The 27500-nt window shown below is 40.2% G+C and overlaps 1 protein-coding gene across 1 annotated transcript in view; it reads left to right on the top strand.

Annotated features, from left to right (window-relative positions):
- The window catches only part of LOC121384069, a 37996-nt gene that overhangs the window by 2144 nt on the left and 8352 nt on the right, over nucleotides 1-27500 (top strand). The window contains exons 2-6 of the mRNA XM_041514290.1: nucleotides 10816-10996; nucleotides 16827-17041; nucleotides 18667-18927; nucleotides 24229-24324; nucleotides 25358-25487. Of these exons, the coding sequence (XP_041370224.1) occupies nucleotides 10816-10996; nucleotides 16827-17041; nucleotides 18667-18927; nucleotides 24229-24324; nucleotides 25358-25487 (883 nt within the window). The remainder of the gene's footprint in view (nucleotides 1-10815; nucleotides 10997-16826; nucleotides 17042-18666; nucleotides 18928-24228; nucleotides 24325-25357; nucleotides 25488-27500) is intronic.

Genomic DNA, 27500 nt, shown 5'->3' with positions numbered 1-27500 from the left:
CTGGTGCATGTGTTGGACCACAGCCACTGGTAATGGTTGAAACCAATGATAAAACCAAACCAAAACATTGCTTGAAAACAAATAACCTCATTTGGATGCTAGTAAGGCAGACAAACACAGATAAATGGAAAATCCAAAGTTGGACCGAATTTAGTATGAGTATCAGAAATCCTATTATCAATACATCATATTTGGAGCCGATAATTGTATTTAAAATTGTGAACCAGATCATATCAGAATAAAACTACCTTTACAAACCATTGTCGTACTGATGAATCAAATAGTTTGCAAAGACATAACGACGGCTATGTCATTATTATCTTAAGAATGGAATCATTCGTATGTTATAGGCATCATATGGTAGTGATTTCAAGGCTTTTACATAGGTATAGGGTTGTAGGATTGCTGAAGACGTTGTTACTTGAGTCGTTGAAGTCAAGATGTACAGCCATGTACAAGTGTATCATGAAGCTTTAAACGTATTGTGATACTAACCTGGTCAGTTTACTATTTGAGCAAAAAGCCAACCAAAGAAAAAAACACAGCATGGTTAAAGACTTGTGCCCCAACAGAAATTTGACAGCCTAACATTTTGCCAAATTTTAGCATAGTTTTAACAATCTCTGGAAAGATTTATTAAAATGTCTGTCTCTCAGAAATGAAGAGTTTTCAGCACTGTTGATGGCTCATAGTTGCATAGATGCATTGCTTACCCTTCTACGAGTATCTTATGTGAGAATTGCACTTTAGTGCTATTAAAGGGATTATGAATTACTAGTATATTCCATAATATTGGTAGTAAGCCTCATTCAAAGTTGATTAAATGCATTAGCTGAGAATAGCTGTACTGCCAAGGCAGTTTCAGTGGATACTGCCTTTGTCTTGATGAAGAACAATGTTACGCAATATTCAAGGGTGAGCGACTATATGCACATCCCATAACAAAATCAGAATACGAAACGCTGAAACATTAGCCATTTGTGCCCGGAGTGTTTGAATGCATCACTGAGCTGGCACAAGGCATAGTTTCCAGACATCATTAAAAATTCATTGGTACCTCTACCACGGGCCTTGTTGCAGATGAATTTGATACGAACTAATTATTGTCGATGTGAATGATTTGGTTCAGGCAGTAAACCATGACTGTGTTAAGTTTTTAGAGGTGGTAAATCAATGTTGCATAAAGCATTATGATGTGGAACCCACCAAAACGTGTTAACGTTGTAGTTGATATATATCATGGGACTTTCACTAAGAGCAACGAAAGATCATTATTTAAAGAAGATTATAACACGGGGCAACCGAGTATGATAGCATTATATATTATAAGCCAGTTGAGAACCTTTCGGAGTCAGATCACCAATAAAACCAATTTAATTACTTTCCTAGTCAAAGAATGAAGGAAGGCAGTATACACAAATATACTCCAAGTGTTATAACAAATATTAAAAGTGGAAGGTTGACTGATGCTTGCTACTGCATGCAGTTTATGCTGCAAATAGGGATATAAGTAAGTTGCCGTTAGCTCAGAAAACAGAAGTTTGTTTTGTTTAACGACACCACTAGAACACATTGATTTATTAATCATCGGCTATTGGATGTCAAACATATGGTCATTTTTGACAGTTATAGAGAGGAAACCTGCTACATTTTTTGATTAGTAGCAAGGGATCTTTTATATGCACCATCCCACAGACAAGATAGCACATATCACATATACCTTTGATATACCAGTCGTGGTGCACTGGCTGGAATGAGAAATAGGCCAATGGGCCTACCGACGAGGATCGATCCCAAACCGACAGCGCATCAAGCGAGTGCTTTACTACCTCAGAAAGAAAGAAAGAAATGTTTTATTTAACGACGCACTCAACACATTGTATTTACGGTTATATGGCGTCAGACATATGGTTAAGGACCACACATATATTGAAAGAGGAAACCCGCTGTCGCCACTTCATGGGCTACTCTTTTCGATTAGCAGCAAGGGATCTTTTATATGCACCATCCCACAGACAGGGTAGTAAATACCACGGCCTTTGATATACCAGTCATGGTGCACTGGCTGGAACGAGAAATAGCCCAATGGGCCCACCGGTGCAACACATTTTGCACGTGACTCGTGCATTGCATGTTTTTCATGCAATAAAGAATTACTTTTTTTCTTGTAACCTCGTGTTAATAGAAGCTAGAACAGTTGGATTTATTTTTGTAAATGCTGACTTAATCACTTTATTTAAATGCCTGCGCCTAAGTACAGATGATAGGAATAGAGCATTGGGGTGCGTTGAAGCAGGATGGAGCGTGCCAAGTGTTACACAGCACCTTAGGGTACACCAGTCTTCTCATCACAGGCTTCTCAGGCGTCATTAGCAAACAAACGTCGCAGATCGACCGCGCAGTGGAAGACCGAGGGTAACAACAACAAAACAGGACAGGTACACCGTGACGTCACATTTACGTAATCGCTTCTTGCCAGCATCATCAACGGCACGGCAAACCATAGGGATTCACAATAGACCAATAAGCGAACATACAGTGCGATGTCACTTGAGAAATGCACCCCCCCCCCCCCCCCCCCCTTCTTCATAACCGACGTCCTTACGATGGTCCAGTGTTAACGAAACGTCATCGATTTCATCGACGTAATTGGGCCCAGGCTCACCGGAATTGGCGGAACAGGCAGTGGCAGAACATCGTCTTATCGGATGAAAGCAGGTTTTGTATGCATGTGGCCAGTGGTAGTCTGTATATGGAGACGTCGAGGTGAACGATTCAGAGATGCTTGCGTTATGGGACTTGACCGCTGGGGTGATCCATCAGCCATTAGTTGGGGGACGTCGTATCCCACCTGTCATCTTCCAAAACAAAAAAAACGGTGCAGGTCGTGGTAGAGGCGTTACAGCGAGACGTTAAATCGATGAAGTCCTGCAGCATGTAGTCGCCCCATTCATGGCGGGTCGACGTCAGTTGATGTTCCAGCAAGACAACGCGAGGGCTGCGCGACTCACACAAGATTTCTTAGCACAGAATAACATCCATACCATCGATTGGCCTGCGTTGAGCCCCGATTTAAACCCAATTGAGGACCTCTGGGACGAAATTGAAAGTAGGATACACCACCGTCATGTGCTGCCAGCAACGTTGCAGGAATTTCGCCATGCCGTCCTTTATGAGTATGACAACATCCCTAGAGCCTTCATACGGAACCTGTTTCTGTCTATAGAACGACGATGTGCCTCAGTGATCAACAACAACGGTGGCCACACCCATTGCTAACTTTTCGGACCCATTCATTAGCGATTTTTAATTAATCCTGGCCGGATAACGTCATTTGCTAATTGAAACAATAAAGTTCATCCACAGACACCTTCGTATTCACATTTTGTTTTCTGTAAAAAAATATCGCCTGAGAAATATCCGTTTAAAATTGTGCATATTTGATGACAATGTCGAACCTCGCGTTTCTTTTGTCGCTTAGTATATACATATAAACCATCATTGCTACTACTGGGTCAAGAAAAGTGATATACAGTGCCGTAACAGCGGCAAACATTAATCACATTTGTATTATTTTGGGGGGCTTTCTTTTGACTACGGCATGTCCAAACCTATTTACGAAACACCAGACTGGCCGGACTAGCCTTGATGCATATTCATCGTTCTGTTAAAACAGACATTTCTCAAATCATTAACATATTCCTACGTCGCAGACTATTTCAAAGATCCATCCTGGCAACTATGTGAGCAAAACGTTGGTTATCATGGTGCTTTTCGACTAGATAGATATTATTTGCTGTTGATTAGTGCATCGTATATATACGTGTACAATTGTGCCCATTACACATTACCTGACAATGACACTGGACTGCATATTTTCACCAATAAAATGCCAATTTGCATCGTCAGTATTCAATTAAATTTAATATGTCATGATGTACTATTTATTACCTGTTTATTCCACTGAAAAAATATGTGCATGTTTGCTCCCGAAACTGTCTTTATTACCGAGTCAGACAGTAGAAACCTAATCGTTAAGCGAGGAAGTGAATTTCTATATTGTTAGTTTCATAATTAATTACTGCATAGGTCGTAGTTAATAATGCAGCTAGCGGTACAGAAAATCACAACTAGTCATTTAGTCAAATTAATGTACACTTCCGTTCGTACACAGTGATACACACACACACACACATGCATATTAATTGCAAATATCAAAAGTTTATTAAGATGTCATTTTAACGAGTCAATCATCAATGAGCCCCTTTTTCTTGGTCTCCCCAAGACGTGTTCGTAAGTATTTCTGTTGAGCACAAAAAATATTGTACATTTTTTTTCTTCTGTAAATGAACGAGATTGCACACAATTGTAACAAACAATAATAGAAATAGGAAACTTTATTCACGTCAAAAAATAAAAGAACAAGTCGACGACTACTCCACGATTCAATAGTAACAAACGGCCTTTGTTGCAAGCCACTGGAGAGTAAACGCACCAGAAGTAATTTAGTGGATGTTCAGGCCGCTTAGTGCACATCAAGGGCAGATAAGTATGTTTCCAATAGAGGCTTATATATTGATTTTCACTATACAATTCTTCATAAAATAACGGCCACAAATAGCCATTTGTATAAAACGCAACGATGTATTATGTACGTTTTGTAAACTCGATGAAGAAACTATAGAACATTTATTTGTAAAATGTTCAAAGTAAAACTGATTTGAAAGGATTTGGAAAAATGAATTTTTAACACGACAAGATTCCGCCTGTTGTTCGACTATCAAATGATGATTGTGTTTGGTATACAGAGAAGGCAGATGACATAAAACCATTTAGTTTTGTTCACAAAACGTTATATTTATAACTCACGACTATCTAACAATGTTCCTTTGTGTATGCAGGTGTTAGTCTTGGTGAAATAATATAGCATTACTGAGAAACTTGTGTCAAAAATAAATTTGCAAGAGGACGAACATCTAAGAAAATGGTATCTTTGTATTAGAACATTAGAATCACTGTAAGTATATCATTTTAGATTTCGTTACAGTTTTAAAAAGCGATTCAATTTTATTTACCTGATTTCTATTCGTGTTAATCAAAGTCAGTGAGACCACCGAGTTTTTCTCTTTTGTAACTAACTAATATATTAATTATACAATATATTAACAATGTACTAGTATATTAAAATATGCCTGTTTTGCCTTTGTTGTTGTTTCTTGTATACTGCATATAAAATGTAGATTTATTATTGTTTGTAAACTATTTGTATATGTACGTGTATATATATATGTTTGTGCCAATACACACAAAAAAAGAAAAAGAAACATTATTTAAAAAATCCCAATCTTCCAAGTTTTGTATCCAAGGTGAGCATGGATGTAAGTGGTAGATGTTTGTTATAGTGATACATGTGAGCACGGATGTAAGTGGTGGATGTCTGTTATAGTGATTCATGGTTATTAAGGATGTAAGTGGTGGATGTCTGTTATAGTGATTCATGGTGAGCACGGATGTAAGTGATGGACGTCTGGTATAGTTATTCGAGGTGAGCCCCAATGTAAGTGGTGGATGTCAGCCATAGTGATTCGAGTTGAGCACCAATGTAAGTGCTGGATGTCTGGTATAGTTATTCATGGTGAGCACGGATGTAAGTGATGGACGTCTGGTATAGTTATTCGAGGTGAGCCCCAATGTAAGTGGTGGATGTCAGCCATAGTGATTCGAGATGAGCACCAATGTAAGTGGTGGATGTCTGTTATAGTGATTCATGGTGAGCACGGATGTAAGTGATGGACGTCTGGTATAGTTATTCGAGGTGAGCCCCAATGTAAGTGGTGGATGTCAGCCATAGTGATTCGAGATGAGCACCAATGTAAGTGCTGGATGTCTGGTATAGTTATTCATGGTGAGCACGGATGTAAGTGATGGACGTCTGGTATAGTTATTCGAGGTGAGCCCCAATGTAAGTGGTGGATGTCAGCCATAGTGATTCGAGATGAGCACCAATGTAAGTGGTGGATGTCTGTTATAGTGATTCATGGTGAGCACGGATGTAAGTGATGGACGTCTGGTATAGTTATTCGAGGTGAGCCCCAATGTAAGTGGTGGATGTCAGCCATAGTGATTCGAGATGAGCACCAATGTAAGTGCTGGATGTCTGGTATAGTTATTCATGGTGAGCACGGATGTAAGTGATGGACGTCTGGTATAGTTATTCGAGGTGAGCCCCAATGTAAGTGGTGGATGTCAGCCATAGTGATTCGAGATGAGCACCAATGTAAGTGCTGGATGTCTGGTATAGTTATTCATGGTGAGCACGGATGTAAGTGATGGACGTCTGGTATAGTTATTCGAGGTGAGCCCCAATGTAAGTGGTGGACGTCTGGTATAGTTATTCGAGGTGAGCCCCAATGTAAGTGGTGGATGTCAGCCATAGTGATTCGAGGTGAGCTCCAATGTAAGTTCTGAGTGTCTGCCAATGTGATTCGAGATGAGCTCCAATGTAAGTGGTGGACGTCTGCCATAGTGATTCGAGGTGATCACCAATGTAAGTGCTGGATGTCTGCCATAGTGATTCGAGGTGAGCTCCAATGTAAGTTCTGGGTGTCTGCCATAGTGATTCGAGGTGAGCTCCAATGTAAGTGCTGGATGTCTGCCATAGTGATTCGAGGTGATCACCAATGTAAGTGGTGGATGTCTGCCATAGTGATTCGAGGTGAGCTCCAATGTAAGTGATGGATGTCTGCCATAGTGATTCGAGAAGAGCTCCAATGTAAGTGGTGGACGTCTGGTATAGTTATTCGAGGTGATCCCCAATGTAAGTGATGGATGTCTGCCATAGTGATTCGAGGTGAGCTCCAATGTAAGTGATGGATGTCAGCCATAGCGATTCGAGGTGATCACCAATGTAAGTGCTGGATGTCTGCCATAGTGATTCGAGGTGAGCTCCAATGTAAGTGGTGGATGTCAGCCATAGTGATTCGAGATGAGCTCCAATGTAAGTGGTGGATGTCAGCCATAGTGATTCGAGATGAGCTCCAATGTAAGTGGTGGATGTCAGCCATAGTGAGGTGATCACCAATGTAAGTGGTGGGTGTTTCAAGTGGTGTAGCTAGAGGTACGGGTTGGAGCCCAATGGCAGGGTGTTCGCCACAGATGCGGTGGGCCAGTGGATTGATCTCCGTCACAATAAATGCCGCTACGGTTGTTTTGTTTAACGACACCACTAGCAGGGTTGAAAATTAGCAGTAGCCTGGTCGCCCGTGGCGACCTTTATTGGTTAAGGGCGACTAAGAAATTTTACAAAGGTAGTCCGTTAAAAAAGAAACGCACTGAAACTGAATCGAATGACCAATGTGACAAAACACACTGCGTCTGTGTTGGCACTTGAATTTGTTTAGTTTTTTTTAGTTTTTTGTTTGCTTTTTTTTGTTTATTTTGTTTATTTTGTTTATTTTTTATTTTTTTAAGTCATCGGCTTATTGTAATGGACTGGATACGCTATAATTATCTAGTAGACCTACTTTTTGACATTATTAAATGTTATGGAGAAATTAATCCTATTTAATTAGCTTACTAGTATTTTATTCTTGTATTATATATCTTGTAGTTTTAACTCACACTAACAATGAAATTGTCCATTACTACATGAATTATTCCAAAATTCAATTAATTGGCATGCAAATATAAAATTCATATAAAAAAAAACATTTATTAAATTGTAAAGTTAAACCCATACCATCTGAAATAACGGGTTTTTTTTAGTGTAAATAATAAAACAAATATTTATGAAACTACATAGGTTAAATCTTTTCTGATACAGGTTTTAAGGCAATTAATGGAAGACCCAAGGTAATCTGAACGACAAAACCGTAATACGAGATCAGGGCCGTATCTCGGCACAATGCAGAGTCGAATTGGTATTTGGCGAAATAGTGGATGATTCCATCAATCTTTATCTAGTGCCTTGTCTATAAGAGGACAGCCACTCCTGGGGAATCCTTTACTGGAGAGTCCATCTCTCTTGCATCGCCATAAGGAGGACTTCATTCCCAGGCTAATTTACTAACACACGCGCAGTTCTACCTTTTAAGGCTTTAATATCTTTGTACTGCATTATCGATTACTTCGCAGACAATGCAAGTGAAGCTGCATAAATTGGCTGTTCTAACATTTTTCTTTACACCTGTATTAAAAACTATATTTAATCTGTATTTGGTGCAATTTTTAAGATGTTATCGACTAGTATATACTTTTTAACGATTGTAATTACATATCAAATATATTTTATGCAGGGCTGTATATTAAATGTGTTTCTGATCGTTCTAATATTTGTACTAGGTTATATTTCATTTTATTTTCTAAAATTAGTTTTTTTGTATGTACACAATTATTTGAATGTCCCTTTAATGGAAACAATCTTATTTATAATGGATTTTTTTTTTCAAAAATGTTATTTGGGATGGTATGGATTTATAACTTAATATGTTTTTATATGAATTTTAACTTTATTCTTTATGCAGTTACATGCCAATAATTATTAATCGTTTTCCTTTTGACACAAACAGCTATATACATGGCTATTATTATATATGGTTGTTATTCAACAAAGAAAATTCTAGTTTTCATTTTCGCTGTGCAGTTAAATTGGAGGGCTAGTTGAATTTGAGAAGGACCGATATGATTTTTCCTCAACTGGCCCTGCTGGCGACCATTGTTTTTATGTTAATTTTCAACCCTGCACTAGAGCACATTGATTTATTAATTGTCGGCTACTGGATGTCAGATATTAAATATTTTGTTAATTCTTGCATAGTGTCTTAAAGGAACCCCACTAAATAGTACTGTTAGCAGCAAGGGATCTTTTAAATATGTTTTCCAATAGATATGACAACACATACAGCAGCCCTAGTATGCTGCCAGGATTGGACTGAACTGCGGTTGGACACGGTGGAGGGGGGGGGGGGGGGATGCCAGGAGTTAGGGTATTCTTTGGGGCCATAGGCGTAGGCGGTTTGGCCTTAGGTTTTGTGTAGGGCCGGACTCCCCTCCCTCCCGACCCTCACCAGGGCCCGTGCTTATAAAACTTAAAGTGTAGACTTTAATAAAGTCCAGACTTTAACGGCATACTATTTGAATGGCGTTGCCATGACGTTAAAGTGCGGACTTTATTAAAGTCTAGACTTTAAGGTTTATAAGCACGGGGCCTGGTCACACTAATGTTTAAAATATGACTGGCAGCCCCTTTTCTAAAATTAATTTAATACTTTCCTGTATGCATGTGCCAACCTCCCAACCTTTCCTGCTAACCTCCCATGGGCGTAATGAATACTGTTTAATAATTATTATTAATTTTAGACCTGCCCATCTAAATTTGAGCAGAAATTATATTATATTAATAATTTAAATAGGTTAGGAATGTTAATATTTTTCTTTAACGGCGCAACCAAAATTTATTAACCCCAATTTTCCTCTTTTTATACTTTTGGTGTTAATATTCAAAATTTCAGAATTGACTGTATTTGTTAGGTTATTCCTGCCCCGAGTCAGTCCCCCGATTGTATCGGAGGACGGACTCGGGATAAGCGTGTTCGAAACCCTAGTGGTATATGGACACGTTAAACCAGTGACTAAGCTAAGCATCAGCCCTTGTCGTGGGACACTGGCTAGGACGGTCAAAACCTCACTCAGATGTTGTCAAGTAGCCTTTATGGCTGCAGCAGGTTTTGTCTTCCACTCGCTAAATTAATTGCCGAAATAATCGTCTGAACCCCCGAACCCCCCTAGCCTACGCCCCTGAATGAGAATTTCTGTACTTGTTTTACTAGAGGTCAACACACTTCCGTTCGGCGCGTTTGAACGCTTGGCCCGGAAGCGCCAAGGTTTACCAAGACAAGTTCAAAGGCTTTCGGTAGTTTGTCGATTCCAGTGGATTGATTTTATAATAAAAAAACCCCCACATTTCACCAGCAGATAGTGTTCGATACACATTTCCGTCTTTGATTAAAACCCAAAGGCCATGACTATTTGTGAGTGTGGAAACAATTGAAGTCTTATTCGTTCCAACATCAAGCGTGTGCTTTCTCAGGGATGAAGTAGATAAGAACAATATAATTTCTCAAACGATTTCGTTCCTGGTTTGTGTAGATCAATATCGTTAGGGTAGATCGATGATTTTTTTATTATTATTATTATTTATTGATTTTTTTTGGTGGGGAGGACGAGCTGGGCGCGCAAACTGAAATAATATGTATTAAACATGAGCGAGTGAAAAAGAGAGACGATGTTGGGAATCGCTTGGGATTTTATCATCGAATATAATCGGTTGACACCAACAATAAACTCTCGATTACACGATCTGTTACAATTATATCTGTTTTGTATATGTAGACATGAAACCAAACCCCACCCACAACATATTCACACACACATTCCATCATGTAAACTGGATGAGCAATTAGTTAACATTTCCCCACACGATCGATTATGGATTTTTATAATCGATTTTGTCAAAACGATAAATTTTCGATTATAATCGATCATTGGAACATCACTAGTTGGTATGGAACCGTTTTTCGTCAAAAGGATCCGGTGCGTATTTGTGTGCTGGAAGTATATCAAAGTCCGTGGTATGTGCTATCCTGCCTGTGGGGTGGTACATATAAAAGATCCCTTGCTACTAATAGAAACATTTAGCGGGTTTCCTCTTCAAGACTATATGACGAAATTACCAAATGTTTGACATTCATTAGCCGATGGTCAATGAATCAGTGTGCTCTAGTGGTGTCGTTAAACAAAACTTTACATATGTTTTAGATGTTTGTGGACTGCCGACATTTCACAAGAGAATGGTGATGTTTACCGACTATATGAGCTGGAATGCTGCCCATTTGATCTGTAAAGTGACCGGGGGCGCACTACTCACCATCAAGGACGAGACGGAACGATTGGTCGTGAAGGATTTCTTCAACCAATCACTGTGGAGGGACGAAGGGAGGTAAGTGCGCACCCTCTTACAATAATTATGAAATGTTCCGACAAATCCAGTTCCGTTCCGTAGGTTTTTGACATGCTCACGTACCACAGAGGTTTCGAGCATGTCTGCCTCGGAGTTCGATCTCTGAGCGGCCAGGGACACAACCCGGGGAAGAGCAAATCCAGTGTCTAATAAATTAATGCAATGCATGTAGGCTACTACCAGCCTCGCTGGTGTAGTGGTTACGCCATCGGTCATAAGGCTGGTAGGTACAGGGTTCGCAGCCCGGTACCTGGCTCCCACACACAGCGAGTTTCAACGACTCGCTAATGGGTAGGTGTAAGACCACTACACCGACTTCTCTCCCACTAACCACTAACCCACTGTCCTGGACAGGCAGCCCAGATAGTTGAGGTATGTGTCCAGGACAGCGTGCTAGAACCTTAATTGGATAGAAGCAAGACAATAAATTGAAAGGAATGAATGAATGTAGGCTATTAGTTTTCAGTGTCGGACATGTACTATCTTGGTTAGCTTGGTGTTTCTAGGAGAGGTTGACATAGAGATAGTGTTATTTGGAATACATGGGCCCGCGGAGTGTATTTGAAAGTAGGAGTGTGGCACTGTCAGTGCAACCGGCCTCGGTGGCGTCGTGGTTAGGCCATCGGTCTACAGGCTGGTAGGTAATGGGTTCGGATCCCAGTCGAGGCATGGGATTTTTAATCCAGATACCGACTCCAAACCCTGAGTGAGTGCTACGCAAGGCTCAATGGGTAGGTGTAAACCACTTGCACCGACCAGTGATCCATAACTGGTTCAAAAAAGGCCATGGTTTGTGCTATCCTGCCTGTGGGAAGCGCAAATAAAAGATCCCTTGCTGCTAATCGGAAAGAGTAGCCCATCATGGGCGTACATGGGGGGGGGGGTCGATGGGTTCGACCGAACCCCCCCTGAAATCGCTTTTTTTATAATTTAATATATCTGACATTGATATCTGACATTATTATATTTACTCAACATAGAAATATATGCCAAATATCTCTGCAATCTATTTTGGAAACCCCCTTTTCAAATCTCAACAAAGAAATATATGCCCAAATATCTGCAATCTATTTTGGAACACCCCTTTTCAAAATCCTATGTACGCCCATGCCCATGTAGTGGCGGCAGCGGGTTTTCTCTCAAAATCTGTGTGGTCCTTAACCATATGTCTGACGCCATATAACCGTAAATAAAATGTGTTGAGTGCGTCATTAAATAAAACATTTCTTTCTTTTCTTTTCTGGTACATGGAAATTTCAGAACCCAAAAGGCCTAAATCTGTTAAGGGGACATTCGAGGGAAAGTTCAGGTGTTCAAGTATGACATTATATTTTCAGTCTTCTGAGCACAATATTTTGAAAAGTGGCGTGCCATGGCCCCCATTCTGCGGCCCCTGAATACCGTAGATGTACTTTTTATGCCTATATGCTGTGAATAACGTAAATATGTAATTAGTCCCCTACCGGCTGAACCGGAAGGGACTATAGGTTTCATCTCCGTCGGTCTGTCTGTCCCACATATAATATATTTTTCCAGATGCTTTTTTCACAATGCTTCTAGCTATTGAAATGACATTTATCATATAGCACTGAAGATCAAGTTTGACGTTTATGACGTTTTTGACAGAGTTATGGCCCTTGAACTTTGCAGACATGGCAGTTTGTTTTCCAGACTTTTCTGTCAATGCCTGATGATTTTGAGACGATATTTTGTATTTAGCTTTACCATGTACTATTACAGATCGAGTTTAACTTTCATGGCGATTTGCCTATTTTTAACAGAGTTATGGCCCTTGAACTTAGGAGATATGCCCATTTGTTCGGCTCGGTAGGGGACATGTATTGCTTTATTGGTACTCTCAGAATGTTTGTTTTCACTAGTGACCGAGAACACTATTATTTCACTTATATTTTCAAATGTTCTGAATAATAATAATAATAATAATAATAATAATAATAATATTCCAGCATGTTTAGATGTTTTTGAGAATATATTCACCAGGGCTTCTAGATTATGGTAGCCCCACTCCCATGGCTAGTGATATTTAATGTTGGGCTAGTAAATAACTACTATAGCCATGCCAGATGGATAGTGAATATTGTTGTGTCAAATGCTGCAGTTACGTCTATTTTGTAAATATGAATATCCTACCCCTACCCCCACCACCCAATGTTAGTGTTTTTAACCTCTGTCTCCCTCTTTAGGTGACATATCCGATTAACTTAAAGTAAAGTAGGGCTAGTGAATGTTCAATCATGGCTAGTAAATTTGTAAAATTACTGATCCCATGGCTAGTGGATTTTATAAACATTCTAGAATCCCTGTATTCTCAATACTTTAGTAACGGGATTTAGCTCAGTCGGTTGAGCGCTCGCCTGAGGTGCTTGCGTCGCAGGATCGAACCACCTCAGTGGATCCGTTCAACTGATTGGGTTTTTCCCCCCGTTCCAACTAGTGCACCACAACTGGTCAAAGGCCATGGTATGTGCTTTCCTGTCTGTGGAAAAGTGCATATAAAAGATCCCTTGCTGCATTAGGAAAAATGTATCGGGTTTCCTCTGTTGACTACGAGTCCGAATTACCTAATGTTTGACATCTAGCAGCCGACGATTAATTAATCAATGTGCTCTAGTGGTGTCGTTAAACAAAACAAACTTCTTCACATTGGTTTGTGCTTTTATTATTATAATATTATTAATTTATAGTGACTAGACACTGTTTTTTTGTTTTTTTTAAACTGATATCGATTAAACATCTCTGAATGTCGGTGAAAAAACCAAAACATGCACGCGATTTTGTTATACAATGTTAACAATGAATTATTGACATGGTAAATGTCTTTGTTATATATATATATATATATATATATATATATATATATATATATATATATATATATATATATATATATATATATATAAAAGATTGAGGCCAGAACATTGATGCAATTAAACAGGTTTCCAGTGACGTGAAATCTTGTATTACCACTGTCTTTGACTATTTGGGAAAATAGTTCAAGCGTGGTAAACCTCACCGCCCTATATTGACTTCCAATTAATTTCATGTGACACCCCGTGGATATCCATATGTCTGTCGAAAGTCGTCTTAAAGGTTTCGCGGAATTGAATCACTGCGACAGTGACCTGTCGACCGATTGTAATATTGACGATTCGTCGAGTCAGTGGGTAATGGGTAACATGTTACCTAGCATTGCTCGTGTTTGTACGATAAGCTTTACGCTTAATTGCCTGTCTAGGTTTAACATTCAATTCTATAATGCCAAAGGGCAGTGTTGTTAACTTGGATCAATAGCTGTCGTCTGCGCTGGTTTATAGACCCACAAATTTAAAGTATATATAATAATACTCTTCAAAAAAGGAGGGGAGCTCTAATAAGAATTTACAATTGCCAAAATTGTAAGGTATATTAGCTGTGGGGAATGGTTATATAATAATAGTGAATTAATTGGGCAAACATTACAACCGGTAGTTCAGTATTACAGTAGGTTTTATGACCAACAAAGATCTTGAAGGACGATTGGGGTCAGAAGTGAAATTTGAAAGTTGACATTTTTTTTAACAGTAGTGGGTTGTGCCACGATGTGTCAGTCGAAGAGGCATACTGCATATGAGTCTCCCAAAGGCTATTTGAGGGAGTCTGTCCCACTCCTCTTGCAGCGCTTGACCAAGTTCCGTTAACGTGGTCGTCGGTCTTTGACGTTCACTCACACGTCTCCCTATCATGTCCCAGACGTGTTCAGTGGGGAAAAGGTCTGAGCTCATTGCTGCCATGGCATTCGATAGATGTTGTGCTGCTGGAGGTGAGCATTGGCGATTCAGGCACGGTGAGCACGGGCATTGTCGTCCTGAAAAACAAAACGCCGACCCACACGCCTAGCAAACGGGACGACAAAGGGTGTCAGTATGTTGTGTCGGTAGTAATGCCCAGTGACCCTTCCTTGCACAATATGGAGGGGGGTTCTGTCATTCATAGTGATACCACCCCACACCATAACAAATCTACCGCCAGATCTGTCATGAAATCGCATTGTGACGTTGGCGTGCCGTTCATTTCGTCGTCGCCAGACCCGACCACGCCTGTCAAGGAAGTCCAAAGTTAATAGGGACTCACCTGAAAACATGACACGTGACCAGCGACGAATACCTCAGTTCTGACACTCTCTACACCATTCACGTCTGTGGACAGTGTGATGATTTGTCAAGGTAGGCAACAATTTGATTTGCCGTTTGAGCTCGATTTCTTAGAGCCTGGTTACGGATGAATCGATCCTGTACACCAGTCGTTGCCCTGAGACGACCTGAACGGGGTCGATCGTCAACATTTTGGGTTTGTTGGTACCTGTTCCATAGTCTTCTAATCACTGACTTCGAAACATTGAAGGTGTTGGTCACTTCACGCTGACTTCTGTCCGTTTGCAGCATGCTAATAGCCCGTAGACGCTTATCGCGTTGCATGGTCCGCATCGCAAATTCAAATAATAAAAATTACTAAAACCCAAACAATAACAACTGTATGATAAACAGAATGAAAAGGATTGACAAAAATAATGTTCCATAGTGATTAATCGACCTTCCTGGAAATTGTCAAAATCGAGAATGACATCCCACACACGTGTACGGCGCAACTGCGTGATGCAAATGCAAACTATGGAATGTGTTTCGGTGTGTTGATAAACAGACATGAACTGTCTTTACTATACTAGAATGTCTGTGGTCAAAACGTATGTTCGGTCTAATATTTCAGGTTCCCCTACTTTTTTTGAAGAATATAATTATGTTATCATCCATATGGTTTTATAATAAATGGTTACATAAATATTGTATTTTCCCACTTCATCTTTACTGCATAGGTCATAATAATACAACGAAAACTGCCACGGCACACTTCTGACGTCACGAGTCGCTATAGCTGCTGCACACTTTCAACAAGTCACGATTTCTGAAATTAACATCATTAAAATCATTATAATTGACATCGCTGAATCGATTGTGAAGCGATTACAATCTTATTTAGCGTTTGTTTCAAATTAAAGTTTGTGGATAATAAATAAATTATAACATTCGCAGGAGTGCTATACGAAATTTATGAAACTCGTTTCATAAATTCCGTATAGCTCTCCCGCTCATGTGATAATATATATATATTATGAGTTGGAATAGTGAACATAACACGGGCCCAAAGAGAAGAAATCTTGTTACAAGTTGGGCGTAAAATTTATATTTCGGGCAAAAAACCTATAAACATAATCAGTTTATTAAATGGAATACCAAAAGAAATCTCTCCCCCCCCCCCCCCCCCCCTTTAGGTGGATTTATGACAGTGAAAGAGTTTAAGCCTGGTGGACCCCAGCTTCCTATTATTTACTAGATCTAGTTGTCATCTTGATGCCAAAACAGCTTCATACTAATCACAAACCATTCACTTTTATATTGGACACATAGACTTATAAAACTTTGAGTCCATACTCAATCTCTAATGACGTCACACGCATACAGTTTGTATGGCGTTGTCATGACATCAGTGTCTCAGACTCTATTAGAGTCTCGAGTTTAGACTCTAAAAAGTTTATAAGCACTAGGCCAGATAGCCGTGGTCAGTGCCCAGGACCACATGCTTGTACCTAGACTGGATATGAATATGAGGACGAACACACTGGAACGGGAACTATATATTATTATGCTCATATCCATTAAATGTTCAAACTATCGCACTGGGCCTGTACTCTATAAACAATATCTAACCTTGCTCAGGACAGACAAAGACGTAAACGATCACTTTCCTGTTACAGTTATATATCAGACTTTTGGATTGGTCTACACGTTGAGATCTACTCGGAGCCAAAGGTCTACTACTGGAGTACATGTGAGGGACCATTTGACCTCACTCAGACTGGTTGGTTAAGCGGTTCGTCCAAGGACCAATGTTCGGATGTGTCTAACAGTGCTTATGTGAGAGATGCAGCCTGTAGCAAGGACCTGAAATATATCTGTGAATACATCGGAGGTATTGCTATTCTTTATCATATTAAAATTGCTGAAACAAAAAATCAAATTGTATAATTAGTTAATGTCACTTGACACAAATGTTGTGGTTTACACAAAGACGATGTACTGTAGTAATTTTTGTCTTGGTGTTGTGGTTAACTTGGTTTGTTTTAGGCCAAGCCCTAACCCTGGTGATGTCACATGCTCTTCCTGGTATAGACATGTCTAAAGCTAGATTGAATAGACGCGTAAGCGTAAATACGTTAACGTCCAAGTTTCAACTTTCAAAGGCAGATCCAACATTGGGTTGCCCTTTTTACGAGTTGGTCCTTGTGCCTTTCATCCCATAATCTTTCAAACATTACCCTGAGTTACCTCGGTGGTGGTGATGGGGGGGGGGGGGAGGGGGGGGGGGGGTGAAGGGAGGAAGGAAATGTTTTATTTAATGATGCACTCAACACATTTTTTCTACGGTTATATGGCGTCGGACATATGGTTAAGGATCACACAAATATTGAGGGAGGAAACCCGCTATCGTGACTTCAATGGCTACTCTTTCGATTAGTAGCAAGGGATTTTTTTTTATATGCACCATCTCATAGACAGGATAGCACATACCACGGCCTTTGATGTACCAGTCGTGGTGCACTGGCTGGAGCGAGAAGTAGCCCAACGGGCCCACCGACTGCGCATCAAGCGAGCGCTTTACCACTGGGCTACGTCTCGCCCCGGGAGGTGAAGGAGCATACATGTTGAAGTGATTAGAATTAACATCCACTACAGATATCCATTTGACCTTTTTGTACGATGAAACGATTTTAATTGTTTTTTGTAGCTTTCTAATTTTGTATTTCTCTAGGTGATTTAAAGGTGTTTTTTTTTGTTTAGCGACACCAGTAGAGCACATTGATTTATTAATCATCGGCTATTGGATGTCAAACATTTGGTACTTTTGACATATAGTCTTAGAGATAAAACCCGCTACATTTTTCCATTAGTAGCAAGGGATCTTTTGTGTGCACCATCCCACAGACAGGGTAACACATAACACGACCTTTGATATACCAATCGTGGTGCACTGGCTGCAACGAGAAATAGCTCAATGGGCCGACCGACGGGGATCGATCCCACACAAACCGTGCATCAGGCAAGCGCTTTACCACTGGGCTACGTTCGCTCCTTCTCTAGGTGAGTGTCCATTTGCTAGTTACAAAGACACCAAGGGAGGTAATCCTAATCCTTACAACGTATTTTGTTTTTCTCTAGGTGAGTGCCCATTTGTTGTTTACAAAGACACCAAGGGAGGTAATCCTAACCATTATGTATTTTGTTTTTCTCTAGGTGAGTGCCCATTTGCTGTTTACAACGACACCAAGGGAGGTAATCCTAACCATTACGTATTTTGTTTTTCTCTAGGTGAGTGCCCATTTGTTGTTTACAAAGACACCAAGGGAGGTAATCCTAACCATTATGTATTTTGTTTTTCTCTAGGTGAGTGCCCATTTGCTGTTTACAACGACACCAAGGGAGGTAATCCTAACCATTACGTATTTTGTTTTTCTCTAGGTGAGTGCCCATTTGCTGTTTACAACGACACCAAGGGAGGTAATCCTAACCCTTACAACGTATGTTTTATTTCTCTAGGTGAATGCCCATTTGCTGTTTACAACGACACCAAGGGAGGTGATCCTAGCTCTTACAGTGTGACGGCAAATGGCACAGCTGACTGTATGGACGTCTGTAGCAGCAGTCTGCTCGATGGGCTGGAGTGTTGGGCGGCCACGTGGCACAAGCCGAGCAGACGATGCGGTCTTCACTTCACGGAAAACAAGACGTATTACCACGATCCCGCAAACCAAAACTCCGCGGTGGAGTACACGCTATACGCTAAGACCTGTTACTCTGGTATGATAAAATTAACGTCTCTGTACTTAGTTTATCTTACGGTAAATAGTCATTCGCGTGTTATTCGGGTACGATACACTTCTCTGTACTTGGTTTGTCCTACGGTAAATGGTCATTGGCGTGTTATTCTGGTACGATAAACATCTCTGTACTTGGTTTATCTTACGGTAAATGGTCACTGTCGTGTTATTCTGGTACGATAAACGTCTCTGTACTTGGTTTATCTTACGGTAAATGGTCACTGGCGTGTTATTCTGGTACGATAAACTTCTCTATACTTGATTTATCTTACGGTAAATGGTCACTGGCGTGTTATTCTGGTACGATAAACGTCTCTGTACTTGCTTTATCTTACGGTAAATGGTCACTGGCGTGTTATAAACACATATATAAATATAAATATATATATATGTATTACCTTTTAGATAAATTTCATGCGTTTTGATTGGTCAATAGCCAATGCATACCACAAGTACCCCGTCTCATTTGCGGAAAAATACAGGATTTGCGGGAAAATACAGAATTTGACGGGGTGTACGAAATATCAGGTGACTTGCTCGCCTGGTTGTACGAAAATACAAACTGCGGATGAGACCGACGAAATTTTTTCCAACACGCCTCACTGATTAAATTTGTTAAAATACTTGAATTAATTATGAATGGGAATACCACAATTCGGTAAATTTTATTTTTACTGTTTATTTGAGATCTCTTGGCCAAAAAATGTGCTAGATTGTAGTTTTTCGCGTATTAAAATCTAATGCTAGAATATAGCATTGCGTAATCAGTTACCCTGGTAGGACTGCGGCGAATTATCACGAACATATTTTAAGTAATAACTCGACATGTTTTTTAACAGGTTCTACAAATTAGTACAACACGACAAATATTTTTGTTCGGCTGCAGGTGTTCAGTTTTGTTTTTCCGATACGATTACAACATAATCGTAAACGTTTAAAACACGCAAGATATTAAGGCGCTAAGAGTTGTCTCCCTTTGCAAAACACAGGTCTCGCAGGTCTCGAAATGGTTTCGCGGTAAAACCACCCGGAATCCTTGTTGACATTCTTAATACCCTAACAAAACCAAAAAAGCTGAGAAAAAAAAATGTATATATATATATTAGTTATGTGGTTTTTAGGCGTATAGGAAAAACCTACAATCTAGTAAATGTTTTGGCCAAACGTGTTCAAGAAATCTTTAAATAAACAGTAAAAATTAAATTTACCGAATTGTGGTATTCCCATTCATAATGAATTCAAGTCTTTTAACAAATTTAATCAGTGAGGCATGCCGGAGAAAATGTCGTCGGTCTCATCCGCAGTTTGTATTTTCGTACAACCAGTCCAGCAAGTCACGTGACATTTCGTACACCCCGGCAAATTCTGTATTTTCCTGCAAATGAGACGGTGTACTTGTGGTATGCATTGGCTATTACACGCCCTTAGTCAATGGGGGGGGGGGGGGGTCGGGGCGGGGTTGGTCGATCACCTCCACCGGTGACTGTTTGTTTTTTAAATATTCGTCAACGCAAAATTCCTCCTTCCCCCCCCCCCCCCCCCCCCCCCCCCCCCCCCCCCCCCCCTCCCAGCCTGCTTCTTACGCTAGTGAAAGACAGTGTATTTCAATGGTTGCCTCGGGTATCATAGGCAGCTTTAACGGGTATACCATGACACATGTATATCACTACACTGATACGTGTTTAATATGTGTCTTATAAATTAGAATCATTTACCCATGGTCGAGCGACGCGGGGAGAACAGCGTCTGATCACAATCCTTGAGGGTGCTCTACTGGAAAATCCCAGTGACATTACTATAACCAAGAGTTTTATTTCATAATCATAATCATAACGTACTGATGCATGTTGGCATTAGAAATAGCAACCTACAATCCAGAATTATAAGTTCTGTTGTTCATATATTTAAATACGCCAGAACAAATTAAAAGATAAGTTACACGATATTACTTTACTGAATGGTACCTTGACTTGCGAAGATGGGTCTATATAAGTCAGAAAGGAAAATATAAAGTTTATTTTGGTTAATGACAACACTAGAGCACATTGATTTATTAATTATCGGCTTTTGGATGTCAAACATTTGGTAATTTTGACATAGTCTTCGAGAGAAAACCCGCTACATTTTTCCATTAGTAGTAAGGGATCTTTTATATGCACCATCCCGCAGACAGGACAGCACATACCAGGCCCTTTGCAGGCCCTGGCTGAAACGAGAAGTAGCCCAATGGGCCCACCGACAGGGATCGATCCCAAACTGACCGAGAGGAAAAAAGAAGAATATTTTTTTAATGACACAACAGATGTCTAAAACTACGGCAATTTGAGGTATAATAATTTGTTATTTGGACACACAAAACACCCAGAAAATCCGTTGCCATCACATTCTCGGCACCCTCCCTTGAACTGAGCGTTACAAGAACACTATAGGTAGTACTAAACCAATAAACGTCGGGCTGGGTCAAAGTTCGAGGTGCACCTAACTTTTAATAGAGCAGTTAATACCACAAGTGTGTGATTGGTGTTAAATGTGAATGTGTTGGTTGTAAAAAAAAGAGTTTTATCTGGACAAAATATGTATTCAATTTTATGCCATCTAGTACCACTGTGTCAAGTAGAATTGTGCTTCAAACATGTATGGGGTACCAGATAAATAAGAAGTACTAAAGTTTTGTGCGGAACTAAGGTAGTCATAGACACTACCCGTTATCTCAGAAATGAGCAGCTTGACCCCCAATTTTTAAAAATTCCCTTTAAGGGTGAGGGGTGATGGTATTTATATCCGTGGTGTATATGTCAATTGATACGCTGCAGGTTGTTATTATTGTCGCCACTTATGTTACTATTGTTGTATATGGGATTTGATTTGATGGCATATATGATCTATTTTAAATGCTTAAATATTTTAAAAAACCCCAGAGATAAAAACATTAATGGAAACTAATTTCAAAGTATCAGTGGCCTTGTGGTAAGCGCGTGAGTGCATGTGTGAGTGTTTAAGACCAACACTATCTGCAAATGTAGTATACTCGCTTCTAGGTCACAATTGCCCAAAAGATAAACATTACACCTATCGTAATTATGTAGCTTATTTATGTGGTGTTTTTTTTGTAGCTATTAAGCATTGAGGCTGGTACCTGATTAGCATTCTTGAATCGGCTTCACCCCTAATGGGAACTGACAAGGCCACTTCATCAACTCCCCCTCTCATTCCCCCCTCTCTCTCCCCCTCACTCCCCCCCCCCTCTCCCTCTCTCTCTCTCTCTCTCTCTCTCTCTCTCTCTCTCTCTCTCTCTCTCTCTCTACCTCCTCTCTCTCTCTCTCCTCTCTCTCTCTCTCTCTCTCTCTCTCTCTCTCTCTCTCTCTCTCTCTCTCTCTCTCTCACCTCTCTCTCTCTCTCTCTCTCTCTCTCTCTCTCTCCTCTCTCTCTCTCTCTCTCTCTCTCCCTCTCTCCTCTCTCTCTCTCTCCTCTCCTCTCTCTCTCTCTCTCCTCCCTCCTCTCTCTCTCTCTCTCTCTCTCTCTCTCTCTCTCTCACAACTCTCTCTATCACAAATCAGTCTCCTGAAGAGATACCCGGGGGGGGGGGGGGGGGGAGGACGTAGCCCAGTGATAAAGTGCTCGCCTGATGACCTGTCGGTCTTAGATCAATTCTCGGAGAATGGAGCCCATTAGGTATTTTATTTATTTATCTCGTTTCAAACAGTCTCATGGTGCATATAAAAAATATCTTACAACTAATAGCAAAATGTAGCGGGTTTCCTCTTTACGACTATATGTCAGAATTACCAAAAGTTTGACATTCGATAGTCTATGATTAATAAATCAATGTGTTCTGGTGGTTTTGTTTTAACACAACAAACATTTATTTACACAGTCAGTATAAAATGTTTGTTTGTTTTGTTTAACAACACCACTGGAGTACATTGATTAATTAATCATCGACTGTTGGATGTCAAACATTTGGTAATTATGACACGTAATCATCAGAGGAAACCCGCTATATTTCTTTCTAATGCAGCAAGGGGTCTTTGATATGCTCTTTCCCACAGACAAAATAGCACAGACCAGGGTCTTTGATATACCAGTCGTGGTGCACTGGCTGGAACGAGAAATAGCCCAATGGGCAGTCACAAACATTTGGTAATTCTGACACATAGTCATCAGAGGAAATTCGCCACATTTCTTTTTCTAATGCAGCAAGGAATTTTATATGCATTTCCCACAGACAGGACAGCACATACCACGACCTTTGATATACCAGTCGTGGTGCACTGGCTGGAACGAGAAATAGCCCAATGGACAGTCAGTATAAATGCATGGCGAAGATCATGCAGCGAGCATCTAACGTTTCACTATTACTGAGATTGTCTCTTTTACACTGTGCTTTAACGGGACTGTCCTCAGTTTGCAGCCATTGTAAGATGTTTACGATAACAGAGCCTTAATTGGTGGCGACTACTATTTAATATTTATACATTTTCTTGTTTAGAATACCAGTATCTGTATATCGAATGCGTTTGCGGTCGTATACTAATGTTTGTAGCGCTCGTTGTTCACTTTAATTCGTGATATATATTTTTTCGTGCGTACAAAATTATTGAGAGGTAAAATCCGGTTTGGGCTACTACAAGTATTAGGACAACAACAAACACCTTGTAAATACACACATTAAAGGGACATACCCTAGTTTTTAAACACTAAGATATATTTTTGACTATCATACTTTACTTAGATTGTATGGTTTAGATTATCAGTTTCCGTACATTCGATGTGTCTTTAGTCAACTTGGGGTTTTTTAATATCACAGAATGCATTTCTCGTATTTTTAAAAAAGGCACGTGCGTCTGAGAAGTAACAGTTATGGAGTCGAGTTTTAGTGCGTTTTTTTGAGGGTATTTCAACATTTCAAAGTTACAGACTCATGTTTCACTCAATTGTAACTTTATCCAAATGTGTTTCAGTTTGTAGATTAACTAAACTTAGTGTTAATTTTCACGGGTTGAAACTAGGGTATGTCCCTTTAATATTATAAATAAGAAAATGTATTTAATTTGTATGTTACGTCATCGATAAGGCTTCATTGGTCGGAAACATTTTACAATGGTTGTAAACGCAGGACTGTCCCTTTAATTTAACAACTGATTTAAAAAAAAATATATTGATGTGGTTCATCACTTTTTACATTTACCATAGTTTGACAGCCAATAGCCGATGTGTATGTTTCGTGCTGGGGTGTCGTTAAACATTCATGCATCCTTCTTTTTTCTCTTTGTTTTCAAAGCTGACGTGGACAGCACGAGATTCTCCGGGTATAAGGTGTATTCTACATACCCTTTTGAAACGTGTGTCAATTCGCATCCACTCGGACAAGCAAAAGGTTTGTAACATTGTAATGCACCATACTGCTTTCTTGAAAATATTTTAACACTTTGCTTACAGCATATTATAAAAAGTTAGCATTTTCAATGAAAATCAGACGAAAATCTTTTATTTTGATTTAACTAATTAATACGAGTAATGAATTCAAAGCTATAATACGGTATATGGTAAGTTACTGCAATGCATACGTTATTAAAATAATACCAGAGAGAAAATAGTAATTTGATTTCACTGTATTATTGTGGGGCCGTACTCTAATTAAAATCCTGGGGGTGGGGGGGGGGGGGGGGGGGGGGGGGGGGTGGGGGAGGGCACTACTTTTTATAAACAAATGAAACACTAAAAATTAAACCCTGAGATGTGTATGCTATTTTCTGGAGTAAAACAAAAAGGTGAGATTCTCAGGGGGCAACAGCCCCTCCTGACCCCCCCCCCCCCCCCCCCCCCCCCCCCCCCGAGGGTACGGCTCTGTTATTGAACTCTACATTATTTAATGTTATAGTAATATTTATACATTTTAAAGGTCTACGTTTATCAAAAACGTAATTCACTATTGTAGTACTATTCTAACCGACGGTATATATAGAATACTAAACGAGCTTGCCTGTCGTACCATTTTTATGAAATAAGTGAACAGTTTTGGTATCTGACGAGCGAAAGCGAGTCAGATACCAACACTGTTCACGAGTTTCATAAAAATGGTATGGCAGGCAAGCTAGTTTAGTATTTTATTACTCACAAACCAACTACAAACAAGCTGCAACACAGAAGTAAGCAGATGTCGAGACCTGCTACAAGTTATTTTTCTACGAACCGAGTCAGCAAGTGATCTACGTCACGCCAATATTACACTAGTTAGATATTGAGTGATTGTTATGACATGAGCAATATCTTAAACTGGTGTGTAATAAATTAGTTTTATTGTATATTCTAAAGTGTAATATTGTATTGGACATTGTCTAGTGTTGTACATTTTAAACTGTAATATTGTATTGGAAATTGTACTGTATTACTGCTATCGTACATTTTAGTGTACGCGTTGTTTACGATACCCAAGTCATGGGATGAAGCACGGTCCGTCTGTCAACAACTTGGATACGAACTGCTGATAGTCGACTCATCTACAGACTACGCCAACATAGAACATATTTTCGGATCTACGTTTGTATCTTCCGGTTAAAACAAAAGAGAAAAAATAAAGAATTGACGAGTGGTTGTTAGATATCATACTGTCGGCCAAAGGGACGCAACTCAGGGCCCCGTTTTACGAAACGATCTTGGCGCTAAAATTATTGGAAATGCATCTATAGTGTAGTTTAATAGGCTTTTAGTTTAATACTGCGTTCATTCGAAGTCGTGAATATCGTAAGTTATGAAGAGCGTTCGTTTGGCGAAATAACTAGGGTAGGATTTTCTGTCTCAATCTTTACAACTCGTGGAAAAAAATAGGCTAAACAAATACAATTCATTCGTGCAATTATGAGCTGGTGTGTGTCACTCTGAGATTGGAGTAACAGTACAGATTGTTTAAATAAATCGCATGGACTTCTCCACTTTGAAACTTGCGAATTAACGATATTCACGAGCACCAAATGAAGACGACATAGGATCGCTTCCTAAAACGGAAGGAAAGAAGGAAATGTTTTATTTAACGACGCACTCAGCACATTTTATTTACGGTTATATGGCGTCAGACATATGGTTAAGGACTAAACAGATATTGAGAAAGGAAACCAGTTGTCGCCACTTCATGGGCTACTCTTTTTCGGTTAGCAGAAAGGGACCTTTTATATGCACCATCCCACATACTACATGCCACGGCCTTTAGTACTACATGCCACGGCCTTTGTTATACCAGTTGTGGAGCATTGGCTGGTTCGAGAAATAACCCAGTGGGCCCACCGACGGGGATCGATACCACACCGACCGCGCACCAAGCAAGCGCTTTACCACTGGGCTACGCCCCGCCCGTTTAAGACCAATACCACGGCCTTTGTTACACCAGTTGTGGAGCACTGGCTGGAACAAGAAATAGCCCAATGGACCTACCGACGGGAATCGATCCTAGATCGATGGCGCACCAAGCAAGCGCTTTACCACGGCCTTTGTTACACCAGTTGGGCCCACCGACGGGGACACTGGCTGGAACAAGAAATAGCCCAATGGGCCTACCGACGGGAATCGATCCTAGATCGATCGCGCATCAGGCGAGCACTGTGCCAATGGGCCACATCCCGCCCCGCCTAAAACGGGATCCAGTACATGGTGTTGGATCTTAAGCGAGATTGTGTTTTGCGCGTAATGTTAGACAAATGTGATGTGATAGAGACGATGGTACCAGTCAAATGGTTCGCGATGACTCGCTCTCCTGATAGTGTCAGTGGTGTTTCTCTTTTTAGTCATTTTAGCGCTTATGTCCAAGGTTCAGGCACGCTGTCCTGGGCACACACCTCTGAGATCTGGACCGTCTGTCTTTCCAGGACAGTGGGTTAGTGGTTATTTGTTAATGAGAGAAAAAGTCAATGTATCTAGGCGTCACGCCTACCCATTGAGTCGTTAAACTTAAAACTCGCTCAAGGTGGCAGCCGATACCGGAAGGCGAACCTATAATACCTATCAGCCGTAAGTTGAGATGACTCAACCACTGTACACCACCGAGGTCGGTAAATCCTTTTTGTATTGGTGGGGTTTTATGAAAAGCCAGGGTCCAGATTTTCTAAGCGATCTTAACGCTACGATATCGCAAAACCGTCGTAGGATATGGCATGCGTCGTTGTGATGTCATAGCTTACGACAGTTTTACGATGTAATAGCGCTAAGATAGCTTCGAAAATCTCTAGCCTGATTTCTAGATATAAAGCGACTGAACTGATTTTGCTGCTGTTGTAACATATTCCCGACTAGTAGAACCTTTGTATTACCACTACTATTACATACATACAATGGGAGTTTTGTTGTTGTTGTTGTTTAGAATATCGGTATCTACGTATACAATATGTTTCTGGTCGGTCAGATATTTGTAATAATCCAAACTAGTTTTTATCTTTCCATGATTTCGTAAGTATACCCCCCCCACCCCCCAAAACAAACCTCCCCCCAAAACCCCCCAGAAAAACACAAAGATATTAGGAGAATGAACAGAAACACACTGGTTATCGAGACACTGATGTTCGA

This window comes from Gigantopelta aegis, chromosome 10 (genome assembly GCF_016097555.1).
Source record: "Gigantopelta aegis isolate Gae_Host chromosome 10, Gae_host_genome, whole genome shotgun sequence".
NCBI lineage: Eukaryota > Metazoa > Mollusca > Gastropoda > Neomphalida > Peltospiridae > Gigantopelta > Gigantopelta aegis.
Note: the sequence above shows the minus strand (reverse complement) of the source record. Positions and strands in the feature narration are given on the sequence as shown.